The sequence below is a fragment of the Geotrypetes seraphini genome, chromosome 2 (genome assembly GCF_902459505.1).
Source record: "Geotrypetes seraphini chromosome 2, aGeoSer1.1, whole genome shotgun sequence".
Taxonomy (NCBI): domain Eukaryota; kingdom Metazoa; phylum Chordata; class Amphibia; order Gymnophiona; family Dermophiidae; genus Geotrypetes; species Geotrypetes seraphini.
The window spans coordinates 248781467-248797368 of NC_047085.1; the positions used below are offsets into that span (position 1 = coordinate 248781467).

Below are 15902 nucleotides of genomic sequence, written 5' to 3' on the forward strand. Positions count from 1 at the left end.
ATGAATAGGGGGAATGGAATTAGGGATGGGGGATTGAGGAGAAATTATGTGTTTGTAGATTTTGTTGTATTTTGATGGTTCAAATAACCCAATAAGGGCTTAGAATTTATTTTAATATTGGAATTTTTGAATTTTAAAGAAAAATTTCAATAAAAATATATTTTAAACAAAAAAAAACTAATCAAGAGAGAATTAGTAACAATAAACACAACATTAAAATATAGCACCCATCAAAGCAGCTAGCAACATTGTCAGTGCCAACTTGAACACCAAGACAAGGACTTATCCCTACCTCCCAATTCCATAGTACAACTTTATGGATTGTGTCACTTCCCCCTTTTAAAACACCCCTATGTAACTAAAGCATATACAAACTGAGCAAAACATATTTTATATCAGATGTGCCCTAGCAAGCAAACCACATTTACCCCCTCCCAGACCATACATTCTCCACAAAAACAAAGCTGTAAGCATTAGCAATGCAGCATTCCAAGGTGGGAGAGGGTAAAATGTGGACCTCCCAGATGCTACTGTACATCTTTAAAAATCTGCTTATCTTGGGGGATCCATGAGGTCAACGGGACCCCACACCATGGTTGTTTTCTTTTTAAAGCCGTTTACTTTAGTTCTGTGGGATCCCTGTGGAGCCCCCAGGTAGAAGGCAAGCTGGACACAACAAAAGGGAGAAAGCAGGAAATTCATGTAATATTCAGCACCAGTAATCCCAACCACAAACGGAAAAGAAACCAGCAAGTGCAGAAATTAGTTTCCATGTTTTACCCCGCTGCTGCCATCAAGCACCCCCCCCCCCCCATAGCGTGAGGGATACTTTATGGTGGTGGAGGGAGTGAGGTGGGTTGCTTGACAGCAGCGGAGGGAGGGAGTGGAAATCCCTCATTCCAGGTCTGTCAGAGCGAGGGGGCAAACTTTTCTGGCAGATCCGAGCTGTCAAAAGCCATGTTAAAGTTTTGAGAATCTTCCCCTTAGTTTTGTGGAGTCCATGTTTTACCTTCTACCTTTCCAAGCTTACTTGTCCCTGTACTCCAGTGGTCTCAAACACGCGGCCCGCCAGGTACTATTTTGAGGCCCTCGGTCTGTTTATCATAATCACAAAAGTAAAATATAACAGTTTCTTGATCATATGTCTCTTTAGCTAGAAATGACAATATTATTATTAAGACTTAGTCAAAAGGAAAGATTTATAAACTAAAAAGAGTTTTACCTCATGCAAAATTGTCATTTCTTTAATAAGACATTAACTCTTTTTTTTCTGCGGCCCTCCAAGTACCTACAGATCCAAAATGTGGCCCCGCAAAGGGTTTGAGTTTGAGACCACTGCTGTACTCCCATTTTATCGACCTGACCCCTGCTAGTCCAAGTACAACTGAGTTATGCTCTCAGAACTATAAATTCCTTCCGCCCATTCACAGAACGTTCGTATAAATCGGGAAAAATAAAGATTGGGCGTTTCCCTCTTGCACACTGGTTCCTTTCAACGTGCAGCCTGCAAAATAGCTGTAGCATGCTGAAACTTTAGAGCAGCAGCCACTATGAGCCGAAGGATTGTTGTTGTTTTTTTTCACTGCCTGCCTCTTTAAGAGACGGGTAGCCTGTGGACCCTTTACAGCTCCAGAAGCGAGTAAAAGTGCAATGGAAGCACCTCCGGCAGAAACCGGTTAAAAAAAAACAACAACAACAACAACAAAACTTTGTAATTTTAACTCCCTCTGACTATTCGGGAAGTCCAACAGTGTAAAAATGATTTCGACATAACCGATTGCTTAAATTCTCCAATTCATCTTCTAAAGCTTGCAAACACACTCACTCACCAAACCCCCTGTTCCAGCAGCTGCTGATTGTGAGCCGTCATGTGTTGTTTAACTAGAAGCATTTCACTTTTTAGCTCCTCCAGAGAATCGGGCTCTTGCATAAAATCCTGAAGAGACATTTTCTCAGACACTGAGACAGGGTCCATCTTATTTCTTTTAGATCTCTGCCTACTGCACTAAAACTGTGAATCCGGTTTTCTAGACTTGCTTGCCATACTTAGCACCCCTAATTAAAAGCTGTGTACATCTAATGGTGCATTACTATTGCTGAGAAACCGTTAGACACAAAAGGGAGCCACAGCTCTAAACTTCCATTTTGATCAGCCACTGTTAAAATGGAATCCCATTTGGGGAGAGTGTGAAGATTGTATGCTCCACCTGAAGATTCTGCTAAATCTCCCTACTAGATTCGGAGAAAATGCGTGAGAAAATAGAAAGATCTCAGAGAAAGGGATTTTATGATCTTTTAAAAAAAAAAAAAAAAAAAAAAAATTTATTGCCCCTACCTCATTGGCCTCTTAACTGGTAAATCGCCTTGAGTCTGTACAGGATAAGTGCCATACAGAAATTCAGATTAGATTAGATTACTTTAGTTACATTTTTCAGTATTAAGAAATCCAGTAGGCAGGAATTTAGGAGTCAACTTTTCTGAATGATTGGGGGGTGCTAAATTCATCACAAATTACACTTGCACAAAATGAAAGCATTTGCTCAATATTGGGGGGGGGGGTGCTCAAGGACCCAGAGGTGGCACCTATGGACAGGAACACAAGCTGTTGCACACATTAACAGAGGATAGACCCTTTTCTTTATTTACATTTAAAGCGGAAGACTGAATTTAGTACAGCCAGAGAAGGAGGTGGAGTCACTATTGGTTCAATTGCACCACCCACAATGTAGCAAACGGGTTGCCTAATAGACAACACAGATTTTCCATTAGAACTACAATCCCGAAATTTAGGAACAATTCCACAAACTACTGATTATGTTCCTTTTCCAGCATAGCATCGAGAGAGGAAGAATATACCTCCCTGCTCTGCTGACTTTTGCTGTTGGTTTCTCTGATTTCAAGTTCACTACCTGTATGATCAGCAATGATGCCCTTGCTCCTGATGATTTCCAAGTGAAATAGAGATGCTCCGTTGAGCATTTATTAACATCTTTACTTTGGGCTCCTTTTACAAAGGTGTGTTAGAGCCTTAATGTGCGGAATAGCTAGTGTGACCATATGGCTCCAGAAAAAAGGGGACAGATTGAGACATCCGGGTTTTACTTCCATTGAAAGCAATGGAAGTAAGGAGAACAGATTGAGACATCTTAGTTGCTTTCAATGGAAGTAAAACCCGGATGTCTCAATCCGTTCCCTTTTTTCTGGAGCCATATGGTCACACTAGCGCATGCTAAATTGCCCCGCGCGCTAGCTGCTACCACCTCCTCTTGAGCAGGTAGTAGTTTTTTGGGTAGTGCATACTATAGCGCATGCTAATCCAGTGCGTGCGCTAAAAACGCTAGCGCACCTTTGTAAAAGGAGCCCTATATCTGGGTGGCACGTTGGATTGTTTTCATCTGGTTCATTTGTTGGATTGAGTATTCTCTACATCTTGCAGCTAAATTAACTTCTACTGTTTGGGGAACATAATCAATTTTTTATGGAATTGTTCCTGTAAGAAGGACATTTAAAATATTACTATAGAAAAGAAAATTTTTTTAAAAAAAAGTTATTTAAAAATATATATTTAGAAATAAGTTTAAGGGGAGTTTTCAATTTGAATATGGGTGAGGTTTTTCTGACCAATGACGGCTCCAATTATGTGATCAGTAAATTAATGCTATTTGGCTTCGCAGTTCTGTTTCACTGAGCTCTTGAGGTCTTTTCCTCTTCCAAAGACAATTGTTACTCTCTGACTTCTTTTTTCTGATTATGATATTGGAGCTCACACTTTGCTATATTGATTTTTGGTTTGTGGTTTTTCCATTTAGTTTTGAGGGGTTTTGTTTTGAACTATGTAACTACAACCTAATTATATTAATAGTTGTACTGATCTATCTATACTAGCAAACATATTGAATGTCCATGTCAAATTGTCCATTGTAATTTCCTAGGTAACTTGACTCAACCTCTTGTAATGTAATCTGACCAAATTCCCCTAACCCGCTGACAAAGTGCCTGCCCATTGAGTCTCTAATGCTATGTGCTTTGTCTCATGCCAGACCATACCATGTTTTCTCTCTCAATGTTCTTCCACACCTTGTCATACTGTTCACCATCTTTGTCCTAATACACTAGACCAATGTTTTTCAACCTTTTTACACCTGTGGACCGGCAGAAATAAAAGAATTATTTTGTGGACCGGCATACTACTAGGACTAAAATTTAAAAACCCCGTTTCTGCCCCATCTCCGCGAGCTCGGTCACCTCAGTAACTATAGAAAAATAGACAAATATAGTGCAAAATATAGACAGCAGATATAAATTCTCAAAACTGACACGTTTTGATCACTAAATTGAAAATAAAATTATTTTTCCTACCTTTGCTGTCTGGTGATTTCATGAGTCTCTGGTTGCGTTTCTTTCTGTCTGTGTATCCTTTCATTTCTTTCTTACTGCACTCAGGCCCAACAATTGTCCCTTTCTATTCCCTCCCTCTTTCCTTCCCATGTCTTTAGTGCCCCCAGTGCTTCCTTCCCAAGTCCTCCTATGTCTTTAGTGCCCCCAGTGCCTCCTTCCCATGTCCTTAGTGCCCCCAGTGCCTCATTCTCATGTCCTTAGTGCCCCCAGTGCTTCATTCCCATGTCCTTAGTGCCCCCGTGCCTCCTTCCCATGTCCTTAGTGCCCCTTCCTATGTCTTTAGTGCCCCCAGTGCCTCCTTCCCATGTCTTTAGTGTCCCCAGTGCCCCATCTTCAATTCAACTTATCCGTTATATTTCAACTTATAAATATTAACTCAAAGTAATTTAGTGAATTGGTCTGTTCAGAATGGAGTGAGAGGCATGAGATAAGGGAGTGATAACCCTGAAGAAACCGTTGGTTACGCATGGGTGAAACATGTCAGTTATCTCCCCCCTTCTTTTTGTGAACTGAGACCAGAAGTCCGATTAACTAAAGCTAAGTAAATTGCTTTGAGTTAATATTTATAAGTTGAAATATAACGGATAAGTTGAATTGAAGACGGAGAGAAAAATTATATATATAAAAAAAACATAAAACCAAAAAAAGATTAGAATGATCCTGTGATGATTGAGGCATAAAGCCGCCCACTTTGAGTGAACATTGAGTGGGCTGGTGGCTTTGCTGAGGATCGGGTGAAAATATGTTTAAAATGAAGATTTGAATGAGGTGTGAATATATATAGATTATATACTATATATATTTGAGTATATGTTATATTAGTGCCTCTTTCTTTACTTATTAAATTTTCAATGCGTATTTTCAATGCGTATAACAATAATAATTTTGGGGGGGACAAATAAAACCATTTAAAACAATAAACATACAATCATATCCATAGTGAATTGGCGATAGATAAGGAAGGCAGGGATAAATTACAATTGTTTAAAAAAAAACAACAAACATTGAGGGAAGAACAGCATCAGGAAGGGTATCGAAAAAAATTTTTTTTAGGTAAGATTTGATTTAAAAGTATTTGTTTATAACTAGGACTTGGTCTAAAAGTGAATAGAAAGATCAATGACCTATTTACAGATCTGGTTAGATTTAAGTATTTTGTCCTAAGATTGTTGATAGAGGGAGAAGAAAAAAAGGAAAAAAATTATCCAACCTAAGATTCATATGCATCTTTGTATAGGTAACTTTTTAGTCTGCTTTTAAATTTATCTAAAGAAGTTTCAGCACGTAAATAGATTGGTAACTTGTTCCAAAGCTGGGGTCCCAAGATCGAAAAGATTGTAGTTCTTCTAGTGCCTATTACTTTCAATGACGGAATGGTCAGCAAATGCTGATCTGTTGATCTTAAAGATCTAGCTGGGGAATATGGTATTAAATATCGATGTAAAAAAGTTGGAGTATTAGTTTGCTTAATTTTGAATGTAAGCAATGCAATTTTATATGTTATTCTATATGAAATAGGTAGCCAGTGTACTTCTTTCAAAAGAGGAGTAACATGATCACCTACAAGACAGGTTGTCCAAGTGCCAAAAATCAAACCGAATTTCTGGATGTATCTAGGGACTTTTTAGGCCTCTGAATGCCGCTTTGCACCCAGAGCTGAAAGGGGCATATCTGGATGAATGGTTAGGGTAGGATGTGGGCCGATCTAGACTTAGTCGTCCTACAGGGATAATCAAAGGTTTCATGAGACTTCCTGGATTAAACTTATACGTTGTGATTTAGACGATGTAAAAGCAGGTATAAGTGGCAAAAAGATATCCAGAGTGACCAGATAATCACTGCAGAGATAATGTAAAGACCCCCATACACTCCCCCAGTGATTACTGACCTCCTCACATTGTCACAAATATCAGAATAAAAAAAATACCTGTCTCCAGAACATCAGCCCCAGGTACGTTAGCTAGATTGTGAGCCCCCCGGGACAGAGAGGGAAAATGCTTGAGTACCTGATTGTAAAAACCGCTTAGATAACCTTGATAGGCGGTATATAAAATCCTAATAAACTTGAAACTATAGGAAAGCTTAATAGAGCTGCACAGAGGTATCTTAAGTAGCCTGGGGGTGGGCTAGTGAACCAGAGGAGGACCCAGGCCCATAAGCCAATCTATCCATTACATTCATGGTGGAAAATGTGAGCTCACCAAAACCCTACTGTACTACCAAATAGATGCCACCTGCAGCCATAAGGGCTATTGGGATTGTAAACATGTAGGTATAGTGGGTTTTGGGTGGCTCACCATAAGGGAGTTCTGATGAGATGTTTATATGACATCCTTTTTGTGAAGTTCACAGTAGTGCCTTGTAAGACTGTTGCCATGTCTGGATGGCCAGTCCATCACAATGCTGGCCCCTCCCATGCCCAAATGGTCTTGTTTTGGGCATTTGGGGCTTAGACAAATTTTTGGTTAAAAATGTGGTAAAAAGATAGATGTACTGGTGGTGGTCTGGACAATTAATGGCCTGGATGTCCAGATAGACAATTTTCAAAATAAAAAGAATATTCTAGATGTATTTTTTTGAGAATGGACATTTTACCACTGCTGACTTTGGGCGTCTAGTGCCATACGTCCAAATTGGATTATGCCCCTCTAAGTGTTTACATTTGTTCATCCATCTCCACGTGCTTTATGGCAAATGCCCTTTGGCAGTTATTCTTTTCAAGGTATGGTCTCCAAAACTGCACACAGTACTCCAAATAAGATCTCAACAGAAACTTATACAGAGGCAACATTGTTTCCTTTTTCATGCTATTTCACTCCTGTATTTTAATGTAATTTTATTTTTTTAAATTGCTTGATTATGTACATTACTTTATCTGCCTTGGGTTCAAGAGCAGAGTGCAAATAAATAAACCACAATGCCCCATGGCTTATTGTCTTTTACTTTCATCTTATTTACCTGTTTGGCTACCTCAAGATCATCAGATACAATGAGCCACAGGTCTTGCTGTTCTTTTGTGCACAGAACAGAAGTAATTCACTCTCTGTACCAAGCCATTCTCTTGGGTTTTTGAATCCATATGCATGACTGGATTTTTTAGCATTAACTTTTAACTACTAAAGGTCTAGAACAGTGTTTCTCAACATGTGGTACACGTACTCCTAGGCATGTCCCCCTCCGCCAAAGAGCCTTCACATCCACGCGCTCAGGAAGGTCTTGTCAGCTCCACCCACTTTGACACATTTGTATCAGAGGGGTGGTACCAACAGGGCCTCACAAGCGAAAGACTCAAAGGCTCTGCATCAGTTAAGTTAGCGCCAGTAACTTATCTGCCTTTTAGAGAATCCGGACTCCCCGACAGGCAGCGGGAGGTAGCAGAAGACGGAGGGCTCTTCATCACTGGTGTTAGTTTGGTGTTGCCCAAACTATGGGGGCCACCCTGCTGACCTGGAAGGCTCCCCTCCACCTTCCAAATCAGCTAGGGTGGACCCACAATTTGCGCAACACTAAGCTAACTCCAGTGATGAAGAAGAGCCCTCTGTCTTCTGCCACCTTCCCGCTGCTTGTCAGGGAGTCCAGAGTCTATACAAGGCCTGATGCATGTTGTTGTCACACCCCTCCTCAAGAAACCCTCACTGGACCCCATGTGTCCCTCCAACTATCGCCCCCTTCTCCTTCCTCCCCTTCTTATCCAAGTTACTTGAACGTGCTGTTCACTGCCATTGCCTGAACTTCCCCTCATCCCATGCTATTCTGGATCCACTTCAGTCAGGCTTTCGTCCACTGCATTCCATAAGAAACTGCCCTTACTAAAGTTTCCAATTACCTGTTCCCAGATCCAAAGGCTTCTATTCTATCCTCATCCTTTTTGATCTATCTGCCACCTTTGATACTATTAATCATCAGCTACTCCTTAATACGCTGTCCTTATTGGGATTTCAGGGTTCTGCCCTCTCCTGGTTTTCTTCCTATCTTTCTCATTGCACCTTCAGTGTTTGCAATGGTGGTTCCTCCTCCACAGCCTTCCTGTTATTGATTGGTGTACCTCAAGGCTGTGTCCTGGAACTGCTCCTTTTCTCAATCTCCACTTGCTCACTTGGAGTGCTGATCTCTTCCCACAGCTTCAAGTATCACCTCTATGCTGACGACTCCCAGATCTACCTCTCTGCGCCAAATATCTCTACTGAAACCCAGATCAGTCTCATCCTGCCTGTCCGATATTGCTGCCTGGATGTCTTGCCACCATCTAAAATTGAACATGGCTAAAACAGTTGCTCATCTTCCCGCCTAAACCCACCTCTCCGCTTCCCTTGTGCTCAGTCTCTGTGGACAACACTCTCATCCTTCCTGTTTTGTCTGCTCGTAATCTTGGGGTCATTTTTGACTCCTCTCTCTCCTTCACCACCCAGATACAACATATCGCTAAAACCTGCCGCTTTTTCCTCTATAATATTACCAAAATCCGACCCTAAACCTACCAGATGCTAGGGTCCACTTGGTGGTTAGCGCCCACGAAAAGGAACTGGGTATCATTGTAGACAATATGATGAAACCTCCCGCCCAATGTGTGGCGGCAGCCAAAAAAGCAAACAGGATGCTGGGAATTATTAAAAAAGGGATGGTTAACAAGACTTAGAATGTCATAATGCCCCTGTATCGCTCCATGGTGCGACCTCATCTGGAGTACTGCATTCAATTCTGGTCTCCTTATCTCAAGAAAGATATAGTGGCGCTAGAAAAGATTCAAAGAAGAGCGACCAAGATGGTAAAGGGGATGGAACTCATCTCGTATGAGGAAAGACTAAAACGGTTAGGGCTCTTCAGCTTGGAAAAGAGACGGCTGAGAGGAGATATGATTGAAGTGTACAAAATCCTGAGAACGGGTACAAGTGGATCGATTTTTCACTCTGTCAAAAATTACAAAGACTAGGGGGACATTCGAAGAAGTTACAAGGAAATACTTTTAAAACCAATAGGAGGAAATTTTTTTCACTCAGAGAAAAGTTAAGCTCTGGAACGCGTTGCCAGAGGATGTGGTAAGAGCGGATAGTGTAGCTGGTTTTAAGAAAGGTTTGGACAAGTTCCTGAAGGAAAAGTCCATAGTCTGTTATTGAGAAAGACATGGGGGAAGCCACTGCTTGCCCTATATTGGTAGAATGGAATATTGGTACACCTTGGGTTTTGGCCAGGTACTGGTGACCTGGATTGGCCACCGTGAGAATGGGCTACTGGGCTTGATGGACCATTGGTCTGATCCAGTAAGGCTATTCTTATGTTCTTATGCCAACTCTACATAGTAACATAGTAACATAGTAGATGACGGCAGATAAAGACCCGAATGGTCCATCCAGTCTGCCCAACCTGATTAAATTTAAATTTTTTTTTTTTTTTTTTCCTTCTTAGCTATTTCTGGGCAAGAATCCAAAGCTTTACCCGGTACTATGCTTGGGTTCCAACTGCCGAAATCTCTGTTAAGACTTACTCCAGCCCATCTACACCCTCCCAGCCATTGAAGCCCTCCCCTGCCCATCCTCCACCAAATGGCCATACACAGACACAGACCGTGCAAGTCTGCCCAGTAACTGGCCTTAGTTCAATATTTAATATTATTTTCTGATTCTAAATCTTCTGTGTTCATCCCACGCTTCTTTGAACTCAGTCACAGTTTTACTCTCCACCACCTCTCTCGGGAGCGCATTCCAGGCATCCACCACCCTCTCCGTAAAATAGAATTTCCTAACATTGCCCCTGAATCTACCACCCCTCAACCTCAAATTATGTCCTCTGGTTTTACCATTTTCCTTTCTCTGGAAAAGATTTTGTTCTACGTTAATACCCTTTAAGTATTTGAACGTCTGAATCATATCTCCCCTGTCTCTCCTTTCCTCTAGGGTATACATATTCAGGGCTTCCAGTCTCTCCTCATACGTCTTCTGGCGCAAGCCTCCTATCATTTTCGTCGCCCTCCTCTGGACCGCCTCAAGTCTTCTTACGTCTTTCGCCAGATAAGGTCTCCAAAACTGAACACAATACTCCAAGTGGGGCCTCACCAATGACCTGTACAGGGGCATCAACACCTTCTTCCTTCTACTGACTACGCCTCTCTTTATACAGCCCAGAATCCTTCTGGCAGCAGCCACTGCCTTGTCACACTGTTTTTTCGCCTTTAGATCTTCGGACACTATCACCCCAAGGTCCCTCTCCCCGTCCGTGCATATCAGCTTCTCTCCTCCCAGCATATACGGTTCCTTCCTATTATTAATCCCCAAATGCATTACTCTGCATTTCTTTGCATTGAATTTTAGTTGCCAGGCATTAGACCATTCCTCTAACTTTTGCAGATCCTTTTTCATATTCTCCACTCCCTCTTCGGTGTCTACTCTGTTACAAATCTTGGTATCATCTGCAAAAAGGCACACTTTTCCTTCTAACCCTTCAGCAATGTCACTTACATACAAATTGAACAGGATTGGCCCCAGCACCGAACCCTGAGGAACTCCACTAGTCACCTTTCCTTCCTTCGAGCGACTTCCATTAATCACCACCCTCTGGCGTCTGTCCGACAGCCAGTTTCTGACCCAGTTCACCACTTTGGGTCCTAACTTCAGCCCTTCAAGTTTGTTCAACAGCCTCCTATGAGGAACTGTATCAAAGGCTTTGCTGAAATCCAAGTAAATTACATCTAGCATATGTCCTCGATCCAGCTCTCTGGTTACCCAATCAAAAAATTCAATCAGGTTCGTTTGGCACGATTTACCTTTTGTAAAGCCATGTTGCCTCGGATCCTGTAACCCATTAGAGTCAAGGAAATACACTATCCTTTCTTTCAGCAACACTTCCATTATTTTTCCAACAACTGAAGTGAGGCTCACCGGCCTGTAGTTTCCTGCTTCATTCCTGTGACCACTTTTATGAATAGGGACAACATCTGCTCTCCTCCAATCCCCAGGAATCAATCCCGTCTCCAGAGATTTGTTGAACAAGTCTTTAATAGGACTCGCCAGAACCTTTCTGAGCTCCCTTAGTATCCTGGGATGGATCCTGTCTGGTCCCATCGCTTTGTCCACCTTCAGTTTTTCAAGTTGCTCATAAACACCCTCCTCCATGAACGGCGCAGAATCTACTCCATTTTCTCGTGTAACTTTGCCAGACAATCTCGGTCCTTCTCCAGGATTTTCTTCTGTGAACACAGAACAGAAGTATTTGTTTAGCACATTTGCTTTCTCCTCATCACTCTCCACATATTTGTTCCCAGCATCTTTTAGCCTAGCAATTCCATTTTTTATCTTCCTCCTTTCACTAATATATCTGAAAAAATTTTTATCTCCCTTTTTTACATTTTTACCCATTTGTTCTTCCGCCTGTGCCTTCGCCAAACGTATCTCTCTCTTGGCTTCTTTCAGTTTCACCCTGTAGTCCTTTCTGCTCTCCTCTTCTTGGGTTTTTTTATATTTCATGAACGCCAACTCTTTCGCCTTTATTTTCTCAGCCACTAGGTTGGAGAACCATATCGGCTTCCTTTTTCTCTTGTTTTTATTGATTTTCTTCACATAAAGGTCCGTAGCCATTTTTATCGCTCCTTTCAGCTTAGACCACTGTCTTTCCACTTCTCTTATGTCCTCCCATCCTAACAGCTCTTTCTTCAGGTACTTTCCCATTGCATTAAAGTCCGTACGTTTGAAATCTAGGACTTTAAGTATCATGCGACCGCTCTCCACTTTAGCCGTTATATCAAATCAAACCGTTTGATGATCGCTACTACCCAGGTGAGCACCCACTCGAACATTAGAGATACTCTCTCCATTTGTGAGGACCAGATCCAATATCGCTTTTTCCCTTGTGGGTTCCGTCACCATTTGTCTGAGCAGAGCCTCTTGAAAGGCATCCACAATCTCCCTACTTCTTTCCGATTCCGCAGACGGAACATTCCAGTCCGCATCCGGCAGGTTGAAATCTCCCAACAGCAGAACCTCCTCTTTCCTTCCAAACTTTTGGATATCCACAATCAGATCCTTATCAATTTGCTGCGATTGAGTCGGAGGTCTGTAGACTACACCCATGTAGATAGAAGTTCCATCTTCTCTTTTCAGAGCAATCCATATCGCTTCTTCCTCTCCCCAGGTCCCTTGCATTTCGGTCGCTTGGATATTGATCTTTACATAGAGAGCTACTCCTCCACCTTTATGACCATCTCTGTCCTTCCTAAAAAGATTATATCCCGGTATGTTTGCATCCCATCCATGTGATTCACTGAACCATGTCTCTGTGATAGCAACAATATCTAGATCTGCCTCTAATATCAGGGCTTGCAGATCATGAACTTTGTTGCTTAGACTGCGAGCATTTGTGGTCATCGCTTTCCAGCTATTTTTCAGCGATAATCTCCTTTTTTGTATGGATTTTTGTGTCGTTTCACTTTCCGTTGCAATACTAAGAAATGAGTTGCTGATATTGCTTATGTTGCAGCCTTTTCTACTATCACATCTTTTCTTTTGCCGGGGGTGGTCTCTATAATTGTCCTTCGTACATACACCACCCCCACCTTCTAGTTTAAATGCCTAGAAAAATATTGTCTAAATTTCTCTGCAAGGTTTCTTTTTCCTGCTGTAGTAATATGTAGCCCATCAGTGCAATATAGCTTCTTGTCCTTCCCCATCCTCCTATGTACCTGAAGCCTTCTTGATGACACCAGGCTCTGAGCCATCTATTAAAGTCCTCTGTGTTTTTCACTCTTTGCTCTCCTTTTCCATATGCAGGCAGTATTTCAGAAAAAGCTAAAGTCTTTACAAAAGGTTTCACGCCCTCACCAAGCTCCCGAAAAGCTTTCTGTGCTGCAAGTGTGGAGTTGTTGGCCAGGTCATTTGTTCCCAGATGGATAACAACATCAGTGTTAAAATCCTTAGTTTCTTCCTTAATTATAGTCAGTATTTGCCTGGAACTCCTGGTAGCTGAGGATCCTGGAAGACATTTCACTATTTTGGTCTCCTCGCCCTGTGTTCCAAGGTTAATGCCTCTGATGATGGAATCCCCCAACAGTAATAGTTTTCTGTTTTTGGCTTTTTTATTTGTACTTAGGGTGCGCTTGTTCTCTTGAGTTACCTTCATTGGTTCCAGTCCCACCTCCCTTCTGTTTTCCTGAGTATCGCAGTGCACTAGTGGAGCGAAGGAATTCTGTAGAGGTAATATTAGACTCCATCCTTTCTGCCTTGCTGCGCCGTATGCTTGGAACAAGCTGTCCAAATCCCTATTGCGGGCTCCATCTCTGGCAGTGTTCAAGAACAAGTTAAAAGTTCACCTCTTTTGTGAGTACTTTCAAATCCTAACTCCTTTCACCTTCAGTTCTGCAACCTCAACCCTATATGTTGTATCTGTCTTTGCAAGTTAGATTGTAAGCTCTTCTAAGCAGGGATTGTCTACAAATGGCAAGATGTACAGCACTGCGTATGCCTTTCAGTGCTATATAAGTGATAAGCAGTATTAGTAGTACATTCCTGAGTCTATATAAAGCCTGGCACTGGCACTAGCTTAACTGACACAGAGCCTTCAAGTCTATCCGCTCATGAGGCCGTGTTGGTACTGCCCCTCTGATGCAAATGTGTCAAAGTTGGTAGAGCCAACAGGGCCTTCCCGAGCATGTGGACATGAAGGCTCTTTGTTGATGTTAGTGCCGGTGTGGGCCCTATGTGGAATCCAGATTCTGAATCAGGCAGTGATAGGGCAACAGCAGGAGGAAGGTTAGATGAGAAACGCTTAACTTGCTGGGGGGGGGGGAGAGAGGGAACAATGTTGGACTGTGGGATGTGGGAAATGGAGAGAGTTGGTAAGGTTGGCTGGGTGTGGAGAAAAGCTGGACTTGGATGGAAGAGAAGGGATATGCTTCTTATGGGATGGAGAGGAAGGGAAGAAAGAGGAGGAAATGCACATAAATGGAGGAGAGGGAAGGGGAACTGAAGGGAAAGGGAAAATATGCACAAGGATGAAGAGGAAAAGAAGATAAGAAGGTGCACATGGATAAAATGGAATGGAAGGAAATCGAGAGAGGAGATGCACATGCCCAGAGGTGAAAAGATGCATATGGATGGAGGAAGAGAGGGGTACGAACTTGGGACACAGAAGGGAGGGAATAGAAAGGGAGAATTGTTGGGCATGAGTGTGTGAGTGAGGGGGAAAGAGATGGTGCACATGGGGAAAGGAAGAAAGAGGAAAATGTTAAGAAATAGGGAGAGAAGAGTGAGGTATAGATGCAAGGGGAAGAAAAGGATGAGAGGGAGAAATGTTGGATATGATTGTGGAGGGAACAGTGGGACAGATTGAAAGGGATGCAAAGGGGAGGAATGTTGGATATAGAGGTCAAGGGAATGGAGGGAGAGATGTGGCATGTGCTGGAGAGGGGTGATAGAAGATGAAATGTTGGGCATGGGGCTGGTGAGCAGTGGTGAAAGATGCTGCACAAGATCCGGGGGATGAGAGAGGGAGAAATGTTGGATGTGGCAGTAGAGGGGGTGGGAGAGATGCACCATGGATCTCTCTCTTTCTCTTTCCCCACTCCCTTTGCAGCAAGGGAGGGAATGAGAGAAAGGCAGATGGACAGTGAGAGAGAGAGGAAGCCATGTTGCTAATGAGGGTGGAGAGAGGAAGAAAAGTTGGACTCCTGGAGGGACAGAGAGATGTTAGTTGGGGAAGGGATTGAGGTCCAGAGGAGAGGAAGTGTGGTGGAGGCTGAAAGAAAGAAATATTGGATGCACACTCAGAAGGAAGTGCAACTAGAGACTAATAAAATCACCAGACAACAAAAATAGGGAAAATGATTTTATTTTCAATTTAGTGGTAGAAATGCATAAGTTTTGAGAATTTATATCTACTGTCAATATTTTGCACTATATTTTTCTTTTTTTTTTTGTAGCTGATCCTGAGGTGACATTGCATATTTTAAAAGTATCAACAACCCAAATATATGAGATATAAATATCAGACAGAACCACACTCTCAAAATGTATCACAGCTTAAACACATTCATGAAGAGCAATACTGGGTTTTACCAGAAAAAAGAGTAATAGTAGTGGTGATGTTCAGAACCCAGATGTCTGGCACTTAAAATAGCTTTCCCATCAAAGTCTCCGAGGTAGGAAAAAGCCTCAGAACCCCTCCTCCACCAACTGGTGGAGAGCTGTTTGGGGTAAAGTTACTTCACTGGCATAAAAAACCTCCTCAAGTGGACATTTAAGTAAAAAAAAGCCTTGTTTTAATGCAGAGCTTCTGTTGAGTAAAGCCACCACAGCATACTATAATGTTGGAGAAGTATTTATCTGGGGTTGAATCCACCGCACACTGACGATGGCCAGCGTTTCGCAAAAATTCCAGCTGTCTCAGAATGTGAAGATGCTAATTCTTTCCTGGAAAACATAAATAAGTATATTCTTCTCACTCCTCTCCAGTTAAATTCCATAACAGAGGACAGCATAATGTATTTTTTAATGCTATTATGCACTTCTCAGAAAAATTCC

At 42.1% G+C, this 15902-nt stretch overlaps 1 protein-coding gene across 5 annotated transcripts in view; it reads right to left on the minus strand.

Annotated features, from left to right (window-relative positions):
* LOC117353588 (pyrimidine-specific ribonucleoside hydrolase RihA-like) overlaps window positions 1-2987 on the minus strand; it is an 88762-nt gene extending 85775 nt beyond the window's left edge. For 2 of the 5 annotated variants that reach the window (XM_033929714.1, XM_033929710.1), the window contains exon 1: window positions 1830-2248. Coding sequence is in view for 1 of the 5 variants with exons in the window: in XM_033929709.1 (XP_033785600.1) it covers window positions 2910-2979 (70 nt within the window). In the remaining 4 variants the exon portion in view is untranslated. Of the gene's footprint in view, window positions 1-1222; window positions 1571-1825; window positions 2249-2909 lie in introns of those variants that run through there. The other 3 variants (XM_033929709.1, XM_033929711.1, XM_033929712.1) reach the window with 3 other exon arrangements.
* Window positions 2988-15902: the final 12915 nt, after the last annotated feature.